A 25,127-nucleotide genomic window follows, 5' to 3' on the forward strand; every position below is an offset into this window, starting at 1 on the left:
AGATTATCAATCATGATGATTTTAAACAAGAAAATGTTTTTTTCATTTAGCACCTGTCTTAGTGGGACATGGATTTATAGAAGTCTTAAGAATCAGTGGAGGAATGTTTAAATGGTTAATAATATGAAATATAAAGCAATGCTGATGAATGTTAATGTTATTGTAAAAAGAAAAATATATACATATATAAAACAAGATACACATATTCTATAGGATACAATGTAAAAAAAAAAAAAAACTGTATACCATTTTATCAAAATATAGCATGGAAAGTCAGATATAGTGTAAATTGCCGAACAGGATTCAAGATATAGTTGTCTTCAGCAATATGTCATAACAAATTATTGTATAGTATGATTAAATCATAGCATAACATATGATAGATACTAATATTGTATGATTTATATAAAAACTATGAATAACTGGACAGAAACACAGATAAATGTTATGTTATCACGAGAATACCTGGGTGCAGTACCGCTTCTCTCCGTAGGTGGCAGTGTGGCACAAACACACCGCGAACTGACTCCCTCATTGGTGCGTACGCCCACCGAGACGTCACCGCTTTGACCAATCAGAGACAGCTCGGTGCTCCTTCCAGGAAGTAAACTACAGGGGAAAGAGCAAGGGAAGCAGCTCCACCTGAAAGTCAAATAAAATAATGTCTTTAACCGTTTTAACGTCTGCGTTCAGGTATGTGGAGACCGGCGGTGTTTCTGTAAACCTGTAAACTTTAATTACGTGTTTGTCTTCCTGACGCTGTCGTGTTTGCTGCAGCTTGTTATAAAATGTCAGACATGCTAATATCAAGATAAACCACTGTGATGCTAGCTGCTGTATCTATGTATGTATGCATGTATGTATGTATGTATGTATGTATGTATTAAAGGGAGTTTTGGGGTCAAATTGTGTTGATTTGAACTCGATTTAACTTAAGAGTTAATTATTTCTGTCTGTCAGATAAAATGTGTCCAGATGCTATGAGCCCAGCTTGTGTAGTTTGATTAAAAATGTATGTTTACCACTGTTTTTCTTTGTTTTTCATCCAGACTGAGGTCCATCTGCAGACTGCAGCGAATTCAGGGCCACATGGTGAGCAAAACCTCCCCTGTCCTTACTTACATAATGTACTGTACTGTAGTTTAATGAGGATTGCTGGGACGGAATAATATAATTTTTCTGTAGCTGATAAAACTGCACAACAAAACCTTTATATTTTTGTTTACTAACATGCGTTTTTTTTGTACGAGACTCTCCTGTTAATCCTGAATCAGTTGACAGGAACATTACAAACAAATACCTGCAGGAGATTTAAAAGTGGGCCAGTATTGATCATGTGTTTTTACAAATATGAACTTGTAGTGAAGTCTGTTGATATATTGTTCACATTATACTCCATCAATCTTGACACATAACACATTTTACTGTATTGTTGATTCTGGAGTCATCGTGGTAATGTGGCAGCAGGATGACCCACAGATGTATGCTGTCAACCTGACTGTGACATCATGCAGACTGTTTTGTATTATTGTTTGTTACAATGTTTTTGACGTAATTAATAAGTGAGACAAACCAACAATTAGCACGTTGAGGGAAGAAGGACAAACACTGAATACAGACAATGGCAACAGCACAAACAAAAAAATACTGGGAAATTTACACTACGTATGCTACAGATATTTTATGGCAGAAAAAAGTCAAATAAAATATAGTGTTTTCAAAAAATTAATCATGTTTTAAACTAGTTAATCACAAGATTGTCCGGTTGTCTGTATTTTGGATCAGATGTCGAGTCAGGTGGAACCAGAGGTTCTTCTGGAGAAAGTCGGCAACGCAGGTGTTATAACTATCAACAGACCCAAAGTGCTGAATGCTCTCAACCTGACCATGATCCGGCAGATCTACCCTCAACTCAAGGTATGTGGAAATCTTGCTTCATGCAAACTTCAACTTGGGCAAATGTCAAGGCCTCGACTTTGTCAAGTGTCAATTATTACAAGCTGTGTGTTACGTGAATGGCTGCAAGTAGCTCACTTAGTTTGACTGAAAGTGGGACAGATTTTCACTTGTACACACTTTTATACACACTTGCAGTAAGGATACACAGATTGAAACATTTTTGATGATGCAGTCATTCCTGCCATCAAATACAAATTTTCTTCTTTTGCTGGAATGTGAAGGACACACCTTTTGTATCATTTGTGGTTTTAAACACCTGGATAATCCACTGTGTGCCTCTCACTGGTTCAGTTTGCCTGCAAGACTTAAGTCGTCTGCAGGGTTGCAGTTAACGATTATTTTCATGATTAATTGTCAAGTAAAAAAAAAAAAAAAATAGGAAAATGCTCAACACAATTTCCCCTGAACAAAAACTGATGTCTTCATGTTACTTTCTTTATCCAACCAACAGTCCAAACCCCCCAAACACTTCATTGATTTTAAAAAGCAGCAAATCTTTGACATTTTTGCTTTAGAAATAACAGAAAAGACCAATCAGTTACCATCATAGTGGGCAATTATTTTTCCTTTTTTGAAAAATTAATTGATTCATTGTGGCGACTTTAGTCCTCTGAAGGCCACATTTTCACTGACCTCCCTCTTCAATTGATGAAGGTCATCCAGTGTATCACAGGTTCTGACAATTTTGTGTTCAAGGTCTCATAAAGTTTTGATGTTTTGGAAGGTTGTGTGTCCTGAATGACTAAACTTTCCCAAACGGTAGTCCAAAAATGTATCTCAGCTCAGTGAGACATTGAATTAACATAAGATGTGTTTTTGATGATGTTCTCCTTCTTTTGTGATTCCAGAAATGGGAAAATGACAAAGAGACTGATGTTGTGATCATCAAAGGTGCAGGTGGCAAAGCTTTTTGTGCAGGTGGAGACATCAGAGGTGAGCAGCAGCCTCGCAGGTTCAGTCACTGCTTCAGTTCAGTAGCTTCAGTTTGTGTCTCTCATGTGGAAGCATTCTGGTCACGGAGGTAACCAACAGTTTCTCTAAAGGATAATTAACCGGTGGTAAAAGTTATGTACAAAAATGCAGATTTCCTTTCCAAACTGATACGAGGAAAACTTGTGCTGGTATCTCCAACATCAGTACGATACCAATACTTACAAGACAAGATTTGTCAGCCAATACTCTCTCTTATTGAATAATACCTGCCAGTACCAAAGCAGATTGAAATCCTTCCTCTCCTGTTCCTCAGACTGCGGCTGCGTAACCTCATCATATTCTGTACTCTGATTAACTCTCAGCTGCTTAACAAGGTTCATCGTGTTGCCACAGCACCTCTCAGTCCTCCCACACATTATATACAGCAGCGGTGCAGCTCTGAGAAATTAAACAGCATCATGAATATCCAGTCTGCTCGCACACTTATACGTATAGGCACGATTTGCATATGACTTTGACAAAGAGTCATAGTAGTTTCTATTAGCCGAGGATCATTTGAACCAGCTCCAAATGATATTATAGTTACTTTTTACTGTGTTGCCGATGATAAAATAGTGTTTTGATCTCAGTCTTTTAATGTAAGAATCAATCCTGGGATTATGGGATTACATAATAAGTATAGAAAATCAGGAAACTATTCCCATAAATTTACAGAAATTAGATTACAGATACATTCAGAATAAAAGAAAATTACTATTCACCTCACAGTTTTTTCTAGTCTTTACTGACAATTGTTTGATTTTGAGGTAATCCAGAAGTTTTGTTACTTTAATACATTTTTAACAAGTAACAAGCTTAATTAGTAACAGTGGAGTACATTTTTAAAGTAACACTCCCAACCCTGTCGATACGCACACCACTAGTTTAAAAACACTGTTCTGAAGTTTTTCCAGAGTCTTTTCATCGTGTGACTGAAACTTGTTGCTTCTTTCCTGTTTTTTCCTCTCAGCGGTCACAGAAGCGGGGAAAGTCGGTGACTCTCTTGCAGAAGATTTCTTCCGTGAGGAATATGTTCTCAACAACGCTATCGGTGAGTTTTATAAATACAGTTACTCTTAAAAAAACAACCAGGTCTCTGTTTAATCAGTTTGCATGTTCATCAGTCTCATTTTTACATGTTTTTTAAATCTTTTTAGGAGCGTGCAGGAAACCATATATCGCCCTTATTGATGGAATAACGATGGGAGGGGTGAGTACATCTAATTTTAATGTTTTTAAGTCTCTTTCTGGATATTTGCTTATTGTGAGGCATTAAAGGGCTTCGTTTTACGGCTGTTTTTTGACAGTTTTTTTTTATTTTCGAGTTAGAAATCTCTCCTCTCTTTTCATGAGGTGTGAGGTTCTGATTTTCCTGTAAGTGTCAGTAGTGAGCTGTCTGCCACTGTTACCTGCTGCCAGTGGCAAGGTGGCCTCTGATTGGATGGAATGTAAAGTGACAAAGCATTGTTGCCTCCACTGGTTTTTCCCTCCAGGTGTCATGGATGGTTAGAATTTGAATCGGTCCCACATGAGCGTCATGATGAGGCTTAATTCAGACAGAGATGCACCAATACTCATTTATCAGGACTGACTTTGATCACAAACGTCCGTAATTTATTCATATTTTTTAAGTTGATTAGTCAGAGAAGATCTTTTCTGTTTGGATGAGTCAGTTCTTTTTTCCATGTTGTGACCTTGACAGTGATTTTTACCTCTGAGGTGTCACTGAGGTCTCTCACAGCCGCCGCCGGCGTCTCCTCCGTCATTAGTCATCACATCTGTCTGTGTGTGTGTGTCTGTGTGTGTGTGTGTGTGTGTGTGTGTGTGTGTGTGTGTGTGTGTCTGTGTCCCTGTGGTGCAGAGATGTGTGAAGACCCAACAAGCCCTTGTGCACCACATTAAACGTCACTGTTCAAACAGCGGCCATTAGGGAGCAGTATACTCTGTGGTTCTGCTGACGTCTCTGCAGGAGTATTTTCACGGCAGAATGTGGCACAAATCAATATGCTGAAGACGTGTGTTTGTCTTTATTTGGAATTTTTTTAGCTGTGTTGTTGGGAGAGGGTGAAGAATGCACAGTTCACATGTATGTATTCGTACTCTCGGTGTGCTGCTGCTTTTTACACTTCGTGCAAATGTGTTGGAGTTATTTTGGACGGGATGTCGAGTCTTTGAAGCCGGCGCACTGTCACCCAGATCAAAGCTACTATAATTGGATTTTGAACAGGAAGAGAGTTGTTTCATTCATGATTTTCTTGCACTCCGACTGTTCACTTCTTTAAAGTAGAGGGGATCAGGAATAATGTGAGATGAGATGAGCTGGCAGAAAGATGAAATGAAAGCAGTTTGCCCCCATATTGTTCTGTGTTTTGCTGACATCGAGCACAAAACATACTGAGAGAGTCTCAGGTAAAGCTGCAAACAAAATGGAAGCCAACAATTTTGAATTCTGAAGGACCTATGTTGTGTCCTGGGAACAGTGCTTTTCATTTCTTGGATGGATTCTAGTTTCACACGTCTTTGTTGCTTCGAGCCTTTTCGACAATCGAGGTGTTCAACAGTCCTTGAATCTCTGAAGATCTCCATCAAAGCAGAGCAGTTCTGTTTTATGTGTGTTTCTGTCCTGTAAGCAACTCCACCTTACATGAAAGATTTACTGTAAATAGCAGGTGTGCAAAACCACTGATGTGATCCCATGTTATTATATGGAATGTTAATAAGTGCAGCTTTGAACACCTTCACAGCAGTTTGACGTGCGAGAGTTTAACGATCAATAGTCCACAACCACGACCAAAAAGGAGGGTCAAACTTTGGACTCACTGGCAGTCGAGTCACTGCTGTGTTGGACTGTTGAAGCAGTACAGAAAAATTAAAAGCAAACCTAAGAAAAATACAGCCTCTGCCCTGTCAGTGTTTTCAGCGTAGTAAACATTTCACTCTGGGGAATTCTAAAAATCATCGTTTGCTTGTTTTCTCCGCTGATGTTTAGACAGCCGCGATGATAACGACACCCCCACTCTTCCTTTCCAAGAGAGGCGGATGCTATAATTTATGTGTCAGAACAAAACTGCAGGAAAAAAAACAAAAAACAATGCAGGGTAATGGATGTGATGTGTGCACCATGTGCTGTACCGCGAGTCACTTCCGCTCTTCGTCCCGGAGGACGACATTAAAAGCTGCGATGTTTGTTGGGTCATTCGCGCCGCTTATCACCGCTCAGCTAATCTTTTTCTTCTGCTTGTGTGTTTTTTTTCTGTGGATTTATGGCTGAAATACACTCTGTTATCTGTCATGTCAGCACAGTGAGGACACTAATGTTGACACAAACCATCGTCAGGGTGTTTGCTGTTTGATGCGGCTTGAAAACAGGGTTGTTCTATATATGGCAAAGTCCGAGAGCTACCAGAGCCACTGTTCCTGGATCTGCTCTCAGGGCTCGGGGCAGAACTCCCACATCGGAGCAACTATTCTTGCGTTAGTGATAACAAACCACCAGAGAGGAAAGGCATGTCATTAGCAGGTCAAAGAACACACAGACACACACACATGCTGTCTGTTTGCCTCTCTTACATCAGTCGGATCTCATCTCACGCACATCATTCATTGCCGTCCAAGTTTAAAATCCCTAGAATTAAGGTCTGGGAATGCTGAAGAGTTTTTAATCCGTGTCTGTTGTGCTCTGCTCTTCAGCAGATTCTGTCCCTCTTTCTCTTCGGCACTTTCCTCAAACATTTACACAGTCACACAGAAGCCTCCTCGTGTTCACGACACGATGTTTTTAAAAGTCTGTTTGTGATGAGGGTGGAGTAGCGGCTGCCGCTCAGCTGATGGGTGTTCGTCCGGAGCTGGATGACTGTAATCTCTGTCCCTCTGGAGAACAGAGCTCTCGTTTGCTAATGTTCACAACATCAGTCTAATGAGAAGACAAGAGCGAGAGCCAAACCGAGCTCAGGGCAGATTTTCATCCCCACATTAACACTCTCATCTTTCAGAGTCTTTGCAGCGCTTGTTTTGAAAGTGAATACTTTGTGCAAGAGTGATGTGGAAAGTGGCTGTGACGCGACTTTCCCATTATCCATCACTTGTGTCTCTTCACACCACTGTGAGGTTCCTGCATCGTCCCAGTCAAGCCGACAAGATAAAATGTCGGCATTCTGCGTTTCTGCAAATCAAGTATAATGTTAAATGTTCACGTCTCATATGTATTATCTTAACATTTCTACAATATATATCACATTCACATCACACTACATGCTGTAGCATTTGTGGCAATAAAACCAGATATTTTTTACAAGAATTCAGGACAATTTGCAGCAAAAAAACAGATATTTGTGACAAGACGTCTGGACATTTTCTAGCTGAGTTTTTTGCCCTAGAAAAAGGATATTTGTGATGAGGATTAAGGACAATTTGCAGCTGGAAAAGTCGATATTTTGAATGAGATACAGGGACATCTTACAGTGGTTTTCATGGCAACGAATCCGAATATGTTTGACAAAATGTCGGGACAATTTGGAACCGAGAACCAGAAATGTTTAAACGAGACGACCTTACGTTTTCCAGCTGAGTTCGTGGCAACAAATTTGAATATTTTTTCAACCAGCAGCCCAAAACTGGATTTATTTGACAAGACATCTGGACAATTTGCTGCCATGTTTGTGGAGACAGAACCGTGTAAACCAAGTGTTATTCATTCCTAAACCACAGCAGTGTCGCAACATGAAAATGAAAAGAATAAAGTTTTAACATATCAAATAAGGATTCAACACATCTGTGGTTTGCAGGAATGTAAATTACCAACATTTGTTCTGGCTGATTGGGTTGATTGTACCCAGATGTGTTTAAACACCCGAACACAGAGGTATTAATAATTTCTGATTTTTGCAAATCTTGGATTTTTCCTGCGTATCCAAAAGCTCATCGGGGAGAAGTTCTTGGAGAGCAGAGGTGGTGCAGTGGGAAAGTAATGCCATTACTCTACGTCAGTTTAATGGATTTCACCCCACCTGTTCTATCAATATTTGCTTTATATCCAGTGAACTAAATATCGTAATGAGCCCTCCATATTCCTCTCAAGCTGTGTAAACTTTCCCAGCCAGGTTGTAAATTCTGCAGCCTTTTTTCTGTTTGTAAGCAGAAGCTATAAACACGCACGTCTGCACACTTTTGCACATTTCCATTGTTTACAGCAGCGTGTGGAGACTTGCTCTTATATGGAGCTCGATGGTGCCACGCCAGCACGTAACAATGTTCCAGTACTTTTATGGTGAAACTCGTGTAATGAGAGATTGAACGGCCCCTCGTTCCTCCGGACGCATCCTGTGATCACTGAACGATCCAGTTTGTAACCGTCGTTGTCTTTCTCTCGTTGTTGTCAGGTTGTGTTATTTATACATGTTGGAGGAAACGTCTGCTAAAATGTGCAAGGTTCATTTATCTCGTCTTTCAAGTGCGCTTCATTTTACGTGACTCACTCAGTTTCTAATAATAGATGAAGACAAGAGGAACTCGTAGGAACTCTGAAAGGTCCAGTATTAATCAACTAGATTATAAAACAAATGGTGGTGTGAAAAAAAATGCAGTTTATTGGAATTCTGTTATTGTTTATAAGTCAGAATGTCACCGGGGAAGATCTTAAAATCACAAAAATGCAGAGGTAATTTTGAATAGACCTTTTTGCACACCAGACATTAGCAGGTAAATCACAGCTATGGATAATAAGATTAATGATAGCTTTGTTGTATTCAAGTGTCTCAGTGTGACAGATCTTCAAACTAAATGGAATTCAGACACCATTAGCTTTAGCTTCCAATCAAGTGCAAAATTACCTGAATTTCTAAAATAATAGATGTTTTCCAAGCTTGATTTACAGTTTAAAGTCTTTGTGATTTTAGTCGAGCAGCGATTCGTTTGTTTGCTTCCAAAGAAACAAAATTTCGACAGCTTTCAAGAAAATGTGTCCAGCAGTGTGTCTGTTTCTGTATCTACTTTAAACATTTAGATGTAAATCTCTGGAAATCTTCAGATACCTGAACCTGAAGTCTCCCACAAACCCACAAAATAATAACAATGAACTAAAATCCACCTTTTCAAAATGCATTTGCAGGGGAAGTGTTCCTGAGCCCATGTAGTAATCTCCTTTAAACAATCATGTGTTTCTCAGAGATGTGAACCGTCCCTGCTTGTGAACCTCTGAGCAAACTATCACCTGTAACCAATGACTGTTTCAAACAGGTGTTTTTGGAGCGTCCCACAACTTCCCCAATCGTTTCTTGGCCTTGTTTCAACTTGTTTAAACTGTGTTACCGCCCTCAAATTCAGAAAAAAAAAACAGAATTGTCACTGGGTTGTTGTAATTAAAATGAGTAATTCCCTCTTTCCATGGTCTAAAACGAGCCTGAGTTGTGAGAAACTGAACTCTGTCTTCGCTCTCAGTCTCAGTCCTGACGTGTTGCTAAGGCACAGTCATCATATCCTTCATGCCCCGAGCTAACAGAAGTCCCAGTCTGTCTCTTTGTTTGCCTCTTAAGTTTCTTGTATTTGGGATCTGGTTCTTTACGAAGAGCAGCTCCACTCTTGGCAGAAGTCTGTTTAGTCTCCAGTGATCAGATATTTTTAAATCTTCTGTGGTCATTTGTCACACAGCCTGAAGGAAAACCGCTGTTCTCCGGCTCCAAACTCCCCGAGAGGAACATCACTAGTAGTCCACTGGCAGCGATCCATCCTTCACTGTATACACGAGTATCTGTTGTAATTCTCTGCGTCATGTCTACATTACTACACAATACCCACATTTGTTTTCTGTCTTCATATCTTTGATATCAGTTGAGCTGTTTTATCCTTTATCTTGTGTCCTACTTTTATCCGTCCGGCTGATTGAAGTCTAAACTCTGTTGCTGCCGCTACAATAAAGTTAAATCTTGGCTCATAAGGGGCATTAAGATATTTGTTTTACTGCTCCATATGAAATGAAGTCAGTGTGATATCCTGCATGTGTTCTGAGGCTGATAAGGATGTTAATCAGTACCAGTGAATCAGTGAGAACACCAACAGGTGCTTCGCTTTCAAGCTTCGAGTGCCTTTATCTTTCTATAAAAGTTCAGCCCCGCGTTCACACGCTCCACTAATGGTCCCATTTCCAGAGCTGGGAAGTCATTTTTCTAACTTTGGTGTGTTAATGAACTTTTAAGCCGTAATGTGGAAACAACATGTAAGAAGATGTGTATTTTATTGCTCAGATAATAATCTTTGGAGGCGGCAGAGTTTGTCCCAGACTTTGTTGCTGCACCAGATGGTTTGTTTCACAGAACAATCCGAGCAGCCGCCGACATAAACAGTTTGGAGAAGATGAGCACAAGGCTCCAGACTAACATGTCACATCTGTTTCAGGACAAACACAGATCTTCATGTGATGTTTCTGGCATTAAAATGGATTTTTATCTGTATTTCTGGATGTCTGTCGATCACTTAGCCAATGCTAGAGCAAGTGTTTTCATGCTGTTACTATATTTACTATCACTGGCTGGCGACAAAAAAAAAAAATGATGCTTTTAAAATCCAGATGGACGCAGTAACCTCCACTATGTGTTCCCTGATAAAACAACATTGTGAACGACAAATCTGCGATGTGTGTGTGCAAACAGCTAACAGAGTTAATAGCTTCCGGCTAATAACAGTTAGTTGAGTTTAACACACAGCAGGACTGAGAGCTTCTGTTCGGAGGAACATCGAGCATTAAACACTGAACTACAGTTTAATGTTAAACACTGCAATTACTGAAGCACGTCAGTTGAGTCGGCCTAAAGTTTGGAGGAAAAAGTTAATTCAGTACTAAACACATTCACTTCAGGACAGATAACAACAGCAGGAGACTGAACCACCGGAGGAAACTGGCGGTAAATCAGTCAGCTGAGAGAAAAGACAAAACATATTTTACATCAAGAAAAGCTCTCAGTGCCGCCGTTCTTCTGTCTTCTTAATAGAAGGTGGAGAAGTTTGTTCTCCACCTCTGATACAACGGGTCATAACAACACGTTTGTTAACTGACATAAAAATCAAAACTACACTTTGGACTTGGAAAACAAGCTAAAATAAATTCATAATGTACAGGAAATGTCTTTAGTTTGAGTCTTTGGCAGTTGTTTCCCCGCTACACCATTTAAAAAAACAAGCTAATCTCACAGTTTTTGTCACAAATAAGAATTATTATATGTATATAACCGTCCTTCATCCTGATGACAAGAGAGAAGAGGACGTGAAGGAGGAGAAGAGATGTTCGACTGTAACATCCTGCAGATGAAACGGTGACAAAATGTGGGATTAATCAATAAAAGACACATTTATAATCTGGATGTCGTCAAAATAAAACAGTCTCACACGCAGGATTGGATTCTTTACTCGGCTCCAGATTAAAAACGGAGGATAAATTCTGGCCCGTGAGTAATCTGATTACTTCAGTGACCTTCAGTGTTGTGGAAGATGTGTCATTAATTAAGTCATCATTCACTCGCGGGGGAATGTGTGGTAGCTAGGAGCAGGGTCATTTACCGGTCAGAGAAAAATTCAATATGTCAGGCAGACGGGAGGTGATTAATGACGGGTGGAGGTCGTCAGGTGAATCCCTGCAGGTTCACCTCAACTGGAGGCTCCTGAGTCGTTGGCTGTAACGAGTTCACGTGTCGAGAAGCCTCGTAGATTTCTTTTACTTTCTTCTCTGGGAAACTTTAACAAAAAGTGAATCTTCTTGGTTTAAAACTCATTCTTTAAAGTGACCTCCTGCGACATCTGAGGTGTGTCTTTACAAACAATGTTCCAATCTTTATTATAACCTAAAACTCAACTCAACAAAGTGGCCATGTCTGCTTTTCAAAAGGTAACGTTAGCTAGATAATGCTAACATTCCCACTGATCACATCAACAACCAACACCTCAAAACTAACTTCAGAAAAACATCTGCATCTGGGCAATTCAGTCCTCAGTCGCCACATTCAGGTGGAGAGATGTGAGGGATGTGATTTAACTGTCACCAAAAAAAAAAATATATTGTTAAAGTTTTAATAATTCTTTAGAATTGTGCGTTTCATAAGTGAACTGCGTGGACGTTCACCTGTCGGGCAGCACGATACACCTGTCTGTGTGTCTACACTGTTTTATGCATATGAGCCGAGGATGTTGTTTCCATGGTAACCACACACTCACACACACACACACACACACTCACACACACGTAGAGTCGTACTGCTCGAGATGACCTCTGGCTAACATTGCTCATTAGCCTTCACCTCTCTGCCTGCTGGGAACCATCACTGGTGTAAATCTCACACACTAATATACGCGCACACACACACACACACACGCACACACACACACACACACACTCTCGCAGGACTGGCCTGGTTTACTTTTTTTTTCTTCTCACTCAGCGTTTCTTTTAAACTCCAGGTCAGATTCTCTCTGTAGAGGTGACGTTTATTAACGATTTCTCCGTCCCTGTTGTTCCCCCCCGCTGTGTATTCTCTCTTCATCATAGCATTTATTTATTTATTTATTTATTCATTCATTCAGTTTTTCCTCCTTCTCCTCCACCTGCAGGGCGTCGGTCTGTCGGTCCACGGACGCTTTCGAGTGGCCACGGAGAAGACGCTGTTCGCCATGCCGGAGACCGCCATCGGTAAGACTGTCCGGCTTTACTGGTTTCCTCCATGGTGAGGAGGAGGAGGAGGAGGAGGGACACTGGTTGGCCCACATTTAGCTGGTATCTTAGACCATTAATTATGTAGGAGGTTTGATTTCAGTTGCAGCTGGATCCACTTCATATGCATTTGTAGACGCGAGGCTGGGAGAGAGATTGTGATGTGATGGGACAGAACTGGAACTGCTAACATTGCTAACAGGTTTGAAGATTTGAGGTCCAAAAATTAAGAACTTGTAAAAGACGCCATCAATCAAACAACACAAAATAAAAGATTAAGCAGTTGTTATTCGTGTCCCATCGCTGGACATCACATTTCCTGTTCAAATAAAAAAAAAAAACTAATAAGAAGCTCACAGTTTTAAGCCCACTGACAGATGTTCAGCTCAGATCCTTATCACACGAGAGGAAATCCTTTTTGCAGCAGGGTGGAAGCATAAAAGCAAACAGAAAACACATTAAATACACTTTAAGACAATTAAAGTGTTGTATTATATGCGCAAGCAGAGTAAAACAGATTGTGTTTGACAAAGCGGTTATAGCTCAGTCGACACTGAAACAAAATGCAAAGTCGTGCAGCGACCCAAGAGACACATTATAGTTGAATTAAGAGACGCTTGTTGCACATAAGGAACGAAAACTTTAAAACTGTAGCAGCTCATTTTTGTAAACCTGAGATTCTCACTGGATGAGATGGTTTGACTTCCTGTGATTCGTCCCTTTATTTAAACATGCAAAACAAAAACACATTATTCACATTTAAAATAGCTCAATAATTGATAGCTGATGTTCACACGGTGTCCCATCACACAGGAGAGAAAACTGTTGCAACCATTTTTCCCCCGAATATCCTTCATTTGTTTTCCAGTCCAGGAAAGTGACCGTTGATCATTGAACCGCAGCAGCACCTGCAGTCGGCTCAGTGGTTATTTAAATAGATTTGAACTGTGATTTGTCAGTTCAGAATATGTTCAGCTGAAATAACACAAGACTGACCTTCACGTCTGTTTTAAAACTTTAGGAATAATTTAGTTAAAGCAACATTCATGTTAATTCAAGCTTGATACAGGCGTTATTGTGCACTTTAAACAGGAAGCTGATGTGTTGAGTCGTCAGTCTGGTTGAACTGTTGTGCAACATTTTGTTCTACGTGTGCAAAACATCAGCTTAGTTTTACAAAACATTTCAACAAAATTACATCTATGTGTAAAGAGGACTTTCTACAACAAGACAGAAAAAAGAGAGAAAGAAAGAGAAAAGGGGCTGAAAAGAAAGAAAGAAAGAATAAAGAAAGGCAGAAAGAACAAAAGGGAGAAAGAAAGACTGGAAGAAGGCAAGAAAGAAGGAGGAAAGAATGAATGAATGGTAGAGAGAAAGAATAATAAGAAAGAAGAAAGGGAGCAGAAAAGAACAAGAAGAAGAAAAAGAAAGGAAGCGGGAAATAAGAGAGGAAGGAAGGAAGGAAGGACAGAAGGAAAGAAAGAAAGAAAGAAAAACTGTTTTGTGATGAATTTGTACGATAACATCATCGGATGTCTGTCAACATTAAAAACAGGAACCATCATCAATAACTGAATATTTAAATAATGGATCTCCTTCACATTAAATCTGAGTGATAAGAAGAAGTTGGTAACTGACGATCATTAATGTTGATGTTCAGAAAGTAATGTTTACTACGATCATCATCTCAGTTCAGCGTGTCAGCGCACAACTTTTTCGAGCCCAAACCAAACACGAAGCACAGCAGAGGCTGATGTTGATGTTGATGTCTTTAGTTTTGTATATATTTAGAAAATAAACCAAACAGTTTCTGATCTGATGACGGAAGCAGATGAAAACTCCTCCTGTGGGAAACACGAATATCTCAACTTAATCTCACGGCCGTCCGTCCAAAAGCCGGTGAGACATTTTCGCTGTAAACCAGAAATTCTGAGCGAGTCCAAGCTGTTTATCATCAGAGTCCAAAGTAAGTAGGACTGACTCTCTGGGGACAACAAATGTAATGACGGCCCAATATCTGCACAGATGTCACAGTCTAGACCAGAGGGCTAAAAATCAGCCGAGTTACTTTATCGTCCCGGGAGCTCCTGGTGTGGCTAAAAATATCCAGCAGGCATGTGAACTTTGTGTCTCGTGATTTGTAGAGTAGGGAGACACAATCCAAAGACATTTTAATTAACTTTCAGTTCCATCGTGATGTAATAATACTGAGGTTTTTGTCCAAATTAATAAAAGCTGAACAAAAAAAAAAAAACAAAATCAATGATTTAAGGTGTTTTGCACCAAAATCACTTTGATTTCTGTATTTCACATTTGTCTTTGCGTTACATTTTCCACATTCTGATCTGGATTACTGTAACTATGATGATTTATTATTGTTGTTTTACTTTAAACTATGGCTCTGGCCTCCTGACGAACTGTTAATCCTTTGAGAAGCTGCACATCTCCCGCAGGATCACTTATTTCAAACCAAATCAAACAGCGGGGAGAGATGGGATCAGTGTTTCATGTGGGGTTTTAATTACCCTGCAGATGATTTACATAATGTGATACCACCAGAACTGACGGTGCTTCACGAGGAACTTGTGTCGGTGGCTTCCTGTCTGAGCCAGTTCCTCCAGTGTGAGTTGGCTGTTAGCGGAGCGCTAAGCTATAGTTTTGCTCTTTAGCTAATTGACTCTCGCAGACAGATGGCCTTCTCCTCGGGCGCTGAGCAGCTTAGTAACAAATCTCCCAACAACTAACAAATTACAGCCGACGTTATAACATAAACGAGCTTGTTGTCACTTAAATCCTGATGGTTTAACACAGTTGTATATCAAAGTTAAATGTGTTTTCTTCCTGCTCCTACAGGTGAGTGTTTGAGCCTCACTGTGCAGATCGATGTACGTGCAGAGTCGTTTTTCACAAGTGTGAATTTTCCCTGAGATCGGTGAAACGTTTTGATTTTAAGATGCAGCTTCTCGTCGTGATTTGTGACATCACAGAGAGTTTGGAAGCCGATCCTCTTCTAACAGAAGTGTGATGTGGAAATCTTGTGTCTAACAGTCGCACAGTATTTTTAATACGGGAGAAGAAGTAGATCATATGTGTCAAACTGATCCAGTAAAGGGCCATGTGGCTGCAGGTTTTCATTCCAACCAAGCAAGAACACACCTCTTGCTCCAAATCTGGTTCTCCAAATCAAGTGTGTATCAGTTTGACACCACTGAAGTAGAGGCTACCTTAATGATTTTAATTTTGTATTTTCTTTAAAAAACACGTCAGACAAAAATGTATTACCTGCCATCGAAGTAAGGCTGCAACTTTAGCTGTTAATTACTGTCACAATTAACCTTTTAGTCCAAAAACATTCATTAAAAAGATTATAAGAGCCCAAGGTGACGTCTTCGAAAGACTGCGACAGTTTTTTATTATCCTTATTATCATATTTGGGATGGAATCAGGTGAAAAGCTGTAAATACTCAGAGTTACTGGTGCAGATAGTTGATGTGTTGTTTCTGCAGCTGCCATGATTCTCGGTTCATCCTCTGATAAATCGACCGTGCGCACTCACTCACCTCACACTCGCAAACTTCCAAGGACACTGGCGTCCATCCTCTATTCGACACACAAACACAAACGCCGGGGTTTATTCTGGAGGCTCCATCATAAATCTTCAGCCAATGTTTTACTGTGGGGTCAGACCCGACTCTCGGATGTCTGCAGCGGCGCGAGGATGAAGATTATGTTGTCAGCGGTGAGGGAATGAGTGAGGCAGAAGGAAAAGGGATTTTGTTTAAAGGCGAGGCCACGAGGAAGAGTGGGAGGAAATGGGACGGCAATTAGATTCCCCCCCCCCCCGACTGATGATTGGCTATAAGACAAGACTGATGTTCTGGACAGTGTGTGTGTCTGTCAGGGTGTGTCTGCGTGCTTTTCTTTCCTCTGTTCCACGCACATACACATTCCTCGTGTTGTCCCCTAGTTGCTCATAAAATCTGTTCAGTCTCATTATTAACGCTCATGAATAAAAGAGGAACCTCTCGGTGTCTTTTAAAACTCTGCAGTCGCGAAGGCAGGAGGTCTTTGTTTCCTCTAAAGCCTGTTCGACCATCATCAGCACGCCGTCCTCTACAATCAGAAACTTGGACTTCACAATGGCCCACTTCCACGAGGGCACAGCGTTTTTCACAGAGATTGCAGCTGCTCTGAGAGTCCCACATGCTTATTTTAGCCTCCATCCTGTGGTCCAGTCATCTCGAGAGCCTCTCTCCTGCGCTGAGTTTACTGTAACTACAATCACATCACAGAGTGGAACTGGATGTTTTTTCCACTGAGCCAGTATTATAGTTTCATGTGCTGGAAAAGTCGTGAATACAGTGAAATTGTATTATGGCCAATTAGACCTCCTCCGTGGACTGCAGTGATTGTGCGCGAGAGCTGGATGGGGGGAAATCAAATTGGTCCATCAAGTCAGGTGACCTCCTGTAAATACAGGCAGCAGGAGCCTCATTTATAAACAACGAACTCAGGATGAAGATCATTTCAGACAGAGTGCTTATGTTTGATTCTTGTGACATTATGAGCATAAAAGACCTTGTTAAAGCAGACGATGGTTTGTGTAAAAAACAGAAAACCTTTCCTGCATTTCAGCCATTTCGTTCACACAACAACAGTATCTTCAGAGTGTGATCTTTACCGCTGTGTTAACTGGGAATACGCAGTTCCTTTTAAATCTGTGATGACATGACTGCGTTTTAAACACACGTGAATTAGAATAAAATAGAGTTTATTGGAATTCTTTGAGCGTTACTCAGCCTCGAATCAAGATATTTAAGACATTTAAAAGAGCGACAGTTTCAGAAAGAAACAATACAAAGATCTTTTTACAGTCTTGTCGTATGAGTGCAGAACTTTTTTGAAACAAAATGGAAAATCTTTTCATGTTCTTAGCAAAACTGTCATTTAAACATTTCTAACTTGCACACCTGTGATATAAATCTCAGATCAACTTAAATTTGATGTAACCTGCCTTGAAGGTTTGCTCGGGAGTCGTCAAAGACCAAAAGTTTACTTTAAATTAAACTTTGTGGAAGATGAGCTCATGACGATGGTTGAGGAGACTGAAGCCAGGCAACACAGATTATCCAGCGAACTGATCACAAGCTGAGAAAGTTTAAAGCTGAAGTCTAAACTTTTGACAGAGATAAGATCATTTTCCACGTCAGAGTAAAGTTGTATAAATAACTGCTTATACGTGCTTTTCTGCTTAAGTCTTACTTGAGATTAAAACTGACAGCAAGTCTGTTTTTATAAATAAGACCTGATCAGGTGAAGACGCTCCTGTTGGTGTGCAGGAACTTAAAGGTGCCATCTTAAAATAAATCAGTCATATCTGCATGTTATATAACATAAGTTAATCTGCATGTGTTGCCAGAAGGTCGGTATGATTTAGTTTTGCAACACAGTGTTTACATCATTAATAAGAAACAAGGTTTAATAAAGCGTGATGTAACAGACCTGACGTTGACGTTGTGACATCACGACATCCTCCACAGATCTTCATGTGGAAGCTGTTCTGATTGTGTCGTATCCCCTGATTTCAAGACTATCAGGGTGCAAATATCATCCCTACATGTTCTCCTTTTAGTTTGAGATTTATGGGGTGGAAAGCCATATGAGGGTCGCTGCATCAGTTGTTCCTTCTGGTTGGGGCGGGTGGAGGCACAGATGGGTGTAGGACTTTGCATGGTGTGTATTTAACAGCCTCCCCAGCAAAGCTAATCGATGACAAGTGGAAAGAAGCAGCTGTGGACACAACGCGTCACAGAAACAAGAAGGCAGTTTATCAGGAATGGACCTTTTGTCAGTAAAATTCCAATAAAATACAAAAAAAAACCAACAGCTCGGAAACTCGACATAAGATCTGTTTGGTGCTTTTGCCAATTCTGACATCATATAATCAGAAACATGGTAGACAAAATTAAATGTTTTTACTGATTCACATATTTCAAAATCTAGGATAAAGTACGCTTGTTGTTGATATACAAACATAGTTGATCCTGCATTCTCTGTCATGTTACGCCTCATTATTATTATTGTTTTCCTGCATTTTACAAATCCTCTCATAATGGATGAATGGACTAATGGAACAAGGCTCGTCCTTTGTCCCTCTCTTCATCATGTGATCAGGGCTTCCCTCGCCCTTTAGGGGACCCGGGCTATAATTTATTAATGGCCTCCCTTCCACCACCACCACTTCCAACGGCACTATAATTCAGTAATCGTGCTGCACGGACGGAGCTAAAGACGAGTGGGCGAGCCCATAAGGAAATGTGCACAATTATCAGGCTCATCACTGAAGCAATAAGACTTGATTAGAAATGTAAAAATTGTTCCAGGGAATATTTAGGGGAAAGATTTTAGTGTTCAGCCTTGAAGAAAAAGCAATGAATTGATCTTATAAGAGGTGTTATTTGGGAATCTAAACTATTCAAAACATAACAATGAGCCACACAATTGCTGCTGGTTTAAATTCCCCTAAAGCACCAAATAGTCATCCACGGCTGAAAGTAGTCCCTAACAACAGACCTGTCTCCACCTCATCTTTACAGAGACCTGTCTCTACCTCATCTTTACAGAGACCTGTCTCCACCTCATCTTTATAGAGACCTGTCTCCACCACATCTTTACAGAGACCTGTCTCCACCACATCTTTACAGAGACCTGTCTCCACCACATCTCTACAGAGACCTGTCTCCACCTCATCTTTACAGAGACCTGTCTCCACCTCGTCTTTACAGACCTGTCTCCACCTCATCTTTACAAAGACCTGTCTCCACCTCATCTTTACAGAGACCTGTCTCCACCTTGTCTTTACAGAGACCTGTCTCCACCACATCTTTACAGAGACCTGTCTCCACCTTGTCTTTACAGAGACCTGTCTCCACCTTGTCTTTACAGAGACCTGTCTCCACCTCTTCTTTACAGAGACCTGTCTCCACCTCATCTTTACAGAGACCTGTCTCCACCACATCTTCACAGAGACCTGTCTCCACCTCTTCTTTACAGAGACCTGTCTCCACCTCATCTTAACAGAGACCTGTCTCCACCTCGTCCTTACACGTTTCTCTGAGAATTATATAGAATATAGAATTAAATAAAGCATTCCATGTCGATGTGTATTTATGTATTTAAGTAACTGTATGTGTTCTATGATTGTGTAGCATGAACGAGTTATAAACTCTGTGCTGTGTTTCTAAACTTCATGGCTACACACTTCTATCACACTCCTCTCTCTCACTGACACACTAACACACTTGTTACCCTCCGTACACTCGCGTGTTAACGTCAACCCCTTCTCCGGCGGGATTACCAGATTTAACCCGGCCCTCCTACCGTTCTGAACAACAGGACATAATCTGCCGCATTTATGATATTACATTTGCAGCCGTGATTCAGGTCAACTCTTCTAATCCGTCTCTCGTCCCTCCCTCGCCTCATGTCACGATACAAAAGATGTCAGAGAACCAACTGTGACCGCTGGAATCTCATTTGCTGTCAGAAAACATTGAAATCAGATGGAAACATTATTGAAAATACAGAATTAATTCTGTACAGATTAAAGCTGTGGATTGTGATGGAAGCTGTTATAATCGTAAATGCTCCTAAGCTGCATGTTTACCTTTTCATGCGTGCAGTTGTTAGTTGTTGTTAATGGTGCAGTTCTGATTTACACTCAGGAAAACACTGCTACAATATGCTGCCCTTAATAGGTTTCGATTCGTATCAGTCAATCTATAATCAATTCGATGTTTTATTTTGACAGGTTGAACGGTGACAGATGGTTGAGTTGCTTCGTGAAGAGCATGTGTATTGAAAAGTTACAAGAACACGATGCGTTTTGTTTTGACAGGTCTTTTCCCTGATGTGGGCGGAGGTTATTTTCTGCCGAGGCTGCGGGGGAAGTTGGGCCTGTTTCTGGCCTTGACGGGCTTCCGTCTGAGGGGTCGTGACGTGCAGAGAGCTGGAGTGGCCACTCACTTTGTAGAGTCAAAGAAGGTAAGACAAGAAAAAAAAAAAAGAAAACACACTTGATTAAATGTCGTTTTTTTCACTTTGCTGGGTTATGAATGAAAAAAAAATGCTTTTATCTGAAACAGGAAACCGATTTCATGCATTACGACAGACAGTCAACCTGGAACTTTTCAGTATATTGCTTTCAATTCATTATCTAAACCACTTTACTGCCCATGCACGGTGTGAGTGTGAGTGATGATGCAGTACAGGAGTATGGCGGCGGCGGCGGCAGCGGCGGCAGCAGGGGGGGGATTCAATTGAGGCTGAAGCTCTGCTGGAGAGCCGGATGCTGAGTCATCAGTTGCCTCGCTCTTGTTTTAAAGTGCCAACCTACACCGGCTGGTCCAGAGGCAGGTTGTGTTTGTCTTGCTGTTGGCGTCGGGTCAGAACAGTGGGCGGCACAGTTTGTTTTAAGACTGTAACCTTGATTCTGAGGACAGACGAGCAGCGGGGTGGATAAAGTTTATTTGTACATATTTTACAGTAGCGTTTGACCAAATAACAAGGCTGGAGAGGTCTTGTTGACACTTTCTTTCTGTTCAAATTTCGATTTAATATCATGACAACGCAGTACTTATATCCTTGGTTTATGTCAGGAAAAGATCACATCTTGGCTCGAAATACCTAGTTTTTCCACCACAAACATGGCTGGAAAATGTCCCCCTATCTCGTTGAATCACATGACACATACATTTGAACACGTCGGTTGTTTGCAGAAACATAAAATGCAAACATTTTACACAAGTTCCGCCTGATTAGTTAAGTCTGCACGTAATCGAGAAAGAAGTCGGCCAAGGATCTGCCTGCATCATTTTTCAAATCATAAAAGACTGAATCAAGGACAACTTTTAAAGGATTGTTTACAAGAACTTTGTGTCAGTGGTGAGTTTTAATGCTGAGCCTTCTGCTTCAACAGATCCCGGACCTGGAGAAGGAGCTGGTGGACTTGAAGTCTCCCTCTGCTGAAGACGTCTCCAAAGTGCTGGACTCCTTCCAGAACCAGGTGACGATCTTTTCACACGTTAACACTAAGACAACATCAACATTAGGACTACCGGCCTACAGTTGATCCTACAACATACAAAACAATGTATGTAATGTAATGTATAACCAGCGAGCCACCCTTCAGATGTCTGTTTTCATGGCTATGTCTGTTCTGATGATTCTGGTTCTGTCCACAGAGCAGTCTGGACTCTGAGAAGCCTTTTGTTTTGGAGAAGCACATATCTGATATTGACAGGTGAGCCTCGAAAATTCTCCAATTCTTCCTCTTCTCTGTTATTCTGTAGTTCATTACTGTCAACAAATGCCATGAAAAGACCAAAAACCGACAGCGTGTTTGTCTTTCTGATGTTAACCTTCAAAAACAGCTGAGCGCTGTGGTTTCAGCAGGTGTTACTCAGACACGAGTCCAGTAGATTGTTTGTTTTCATCTATTTTTAGCCGTGGATTTGGGGCTCGTTGCTCGTTTTTAACAGTCTTTGGACCAACAGTGGAGCTCTGTGGCACAGAGTTATAATATACATCAGGCTTTTGAATTGAAATACATATTTTGTTTTGTTGTCATAAGAGAAATACAGAATATCAGCAGCCAGAAACAGATGCAAATAAGAGGGAACTGAGTCCATGTTGAACTTTGTCTCCCCTCAGGCTGTTCAGCTCCAGCAGCGTGGAGGGCATCGTGCAGAACCTGAAGGCCGACGGCTCGGAGTTCGCCAACAAACAGGCCGAGGTTTGATGACTGAAAGATAATTTGTTTATTCTCCAAGTAATCATAGCAGAAATCTATCTAGCACAAAGACGGATCCACCAGTTTGCTCTGCGCTCCACCATCAGATAAATCTCCCTGACGGTGCTGGAGAGGAGCTGGGCCGTGTCAGTAATTAGTAGTTACCCCAGTTTAAGCATTAAATGCGGTTAGTCTTAGTGTTGTATCTCATTTGCTGGACCAGAATCCCCTACTTGTGAGATTTCAGAGCTCTTTGCAGCCTCACATATTTCATTCTATGATTCTAAAAGTGAATTTTCACGTTGTTTTCACCCAGATCGAAGGCGTATAACCTCTTACCTGTAGAGTTCAAAATGTCTCTCTGGTTCAACAAACACGTAGACACTTACGTTACGTTCAGGATCCTGAATAATCAGAATCAAAGCCAGCGGGTGGTCGGCTCAGGCATCAAATATTTATTACACAACCACAGACTCTCTGTCCTCCCCTTTTTTCATTAAACATTCATAGACGTCTTTGTCCTACACGATGCTTTGTGTCTGTTTTTTCCATATTTTCCGTAATTCTTCTTTTTGTCCATCTGTCACCATCTCGTCAAAGTCTTTTATATGGAAAGGCTCGATTCAAAATGTCTGGACATCATCACTCCTGCAGACTTTGCGGGCACGTTCACAGAGAGTCTGTGAGTGCCGAGAGCTGCTCAGATCCACAATCCAAGTGGACTTTCTGCAGACTTCCAGAGAGTTCACTCGGGGTGCAGACTTCACTGGACTTCCCTGGTCTAATTACCCACAATTCATTGGAATATGGATGTGACATATTTGTTAAAACGTTAATAGAATCATGTGGTCCTAAGATAATATTCAATCACATTATCATCAGAAATGTAGCCTATAAAATTCATGAATTACATTTTATTATCAAAGTTTTTAAGCTTGTCAATCAGCGTATATCGTCTTCTGCAGTGTTGACGTGATGACAGTGAACACATCACAGCAGGTACGGCTGAATTGTTTGACACTTCACCTCCCTGTGCTTCCTCTTCCAGACTCTGTCAAAGATGTCGCCCACCTCCCTGAAGATCACCTACAGGCAGCTGAAGGAAGGCGCGACGCTGAGCCTGGCAGACGTGCTGGTGATGGAGTATCGACTGAGCCAGGCCTGCATGGTAACGAAAACCAACAGACGCACAACTTACAGAGAAATTATCAACATCTGTCAGCTTCATTTCAGGACATCTAACTCTTGTAGTAACCGTATTTGGAGTCTCTTAATCCATGTAGCTTGTTTAGTTTAGCGTACTTGATGTGTTAGAGATGTTTTCTTATTGTTTCTGTTGTTTTGCAGAGAGGCTGCGACTTCTATGAGGGCGTAAGAGCCGGTAAGTCACTGCAGAACATGAAAGTGGAACATGGTGGGAAATGAGAAATTAAAGGAGCAGTTCACTAATATTTCTTTCTCTTTGTCCTGTTTTTTTTTTTTTTGTGTGTGTGTGTGTTTCCAGTGCTGGTCGACAAGGACCAGAGTCCGAAGTGGAGCCCGTCCACTCTGGAGGAGGTTTCCGATCAGATGGTGGATCAGTGCTTCTCCTCGCTGGGAGACAAAGATCTGACTCTCTGAAGTCCGACAGCTTCTCGCCTTCAAACACGCACCGAAAAAGCCTTCGCCGAGCTTCACGTCCTCACATCCCTTTATGGTATGTGAGAGGACTGCGGCTGCTGAGGATGAGAGAGAGAGTTATTTTATGACAAACATGGATCATATACTTCATAATTCAGTGACATTATACAAGAAACATCCAGGCTGCTCCTCTGCAGCCGAGGAGGAGAATCTGATTCATGCTCACGGCCAGAAATCCAAAATAGTAACAGAAGAAGTAGCTAACAGACGCCCTGTGTGTCACACGAGAAATGGTTAGAGTAAACTTGCTCTGCGGTGCAGCGGAGTCTTTTGTTAATTCAATGAATCTGCAGCATTAACACGAGGACATGAGGAGGAGGAGGAGCTCACCACTGAGTGCTTTATTACATTTCCTGTCGGTGTTTGTTGATGTGACATTGATCGGGATCATTTGTATTTCTGCTGTGTGGTCACTTGTTCAAGTTCACATCATGTATCGTCTCCATTTCTTCATTTCTGTAGTCTGTGTTTTTTCCGGTTTCAGTGAAATCTGTAATTGTAGATGTTGATATTCTCTTGACACTCCCAAGAAATGTGACAGATTTAACAATGTCTCCGTGTTATGAGTGCATTTACACGACTGTTACTTTCTTTGCATTTTAGAAAACAAATTTATATTCAGCAGTTTGAAATGTGTGTGGTATCGTTGGGGCTCATATCACCTCCCCCCCAAAAAAAATCAATATCTGCATTATTAATGAGACAAACAGTCTGATTAGGCATCCATGCTGGAACAGAGAGCAATAAAGAGAGCTAACACTAAATGTGGTGTGTTCTTTTGAGGAAGCTGCTCGTTGTATAAAAAAGATCTTCAGTTATTGAGGGCAGGAACTTTTATGACTTGACTGTAAAGTGTCCTTGTAAAAAAAAGGGAACAGGCTTTTTATGAAGGAGCGTTTGTTATCAGCATGAGAGCTCCAAACTGAACATTTTATTTGCATGTTGGGCTGTGAGCAGGTCAGTTCCACCCGGACGTTTATACTTGTACGTTACAAATGATTAATCAAGCAAACGATCACAAACACATGATTCTTT

At 40.9% G+C, this 25,127-nt stretch overlaps 1 protein-coding gene across 1 annotated transcript; it reads left to right on the plus strand.

Annotated features, from left to right (window-relative positions):
- Positions 1-554: 554 nt before the first annotated feature.
- Positions 555-24,856, plus strand: hibch (3-hydroxyisobutyryl-CoA hydrolase). The gene is made up of 14 exons (XM_037110346.1): positions 555-693; positions 1,050-1,092; positions 1,786-1,917; positions 2,808-2,892; positions 3,902-3,982; positions 4,089-4,141; positions 12,523-12,601; positions 20,520-20,665; positions 21,600-21,686; positions 21,865-21,923; positions 22,334-22,415; positions 23,461-23,580; positions 23,760-23,793; positions 23,917-24,856. Exons 1-14 carry the CDS (start codon positions 662-664, stop codon positions 24,030-24,032), a joined length of 1,149 nt encoding a protein of 382 aa, XP_036966241.1. The 5' UTR covers positions 555-661; the 3' UTR covers positions 24,033-24,856.
- The last annotated feature ends 271 nt before the right edge of the window (positions 24,857-25,127 follow it).

Source organism: Acanthopagrus latus, chromosome 9, assembly GCF_904848185.1.
Source record: "Acanthopagrus latus isolate v.2019 chromosome 9, fAcaLat1.1, whole genome shotgun sequence".
Taxonomy (NCBI): Eukaryota; Metazoa; Chordata; class Actinopteri; order Spariformes; family Sparidae; genus Acanthopagrus; species Acanthopagrus latus.

Coding starts and splice junctions, on each gene's coding strand:
- hibch (XM_037110346.1), top strand. CDS start 662: ATGTCTTTAACCGTTTTAACGTCTGCGTTCAG. Junction 22,416..23,460: donor TCGCCAACAAACAGGCCGAG/GTTTGATGACTG, acceptor TTCCTCTTCCAG/ACTCTGTCAAAGATGTCGCC. Junction 23,581..23,759: donor GACTGAGCCAGGCCTGCATG/GTAACGAAAACC, acceptor GTTGTTTTGCAG/AGAGGCTGCGACTTCTATGA.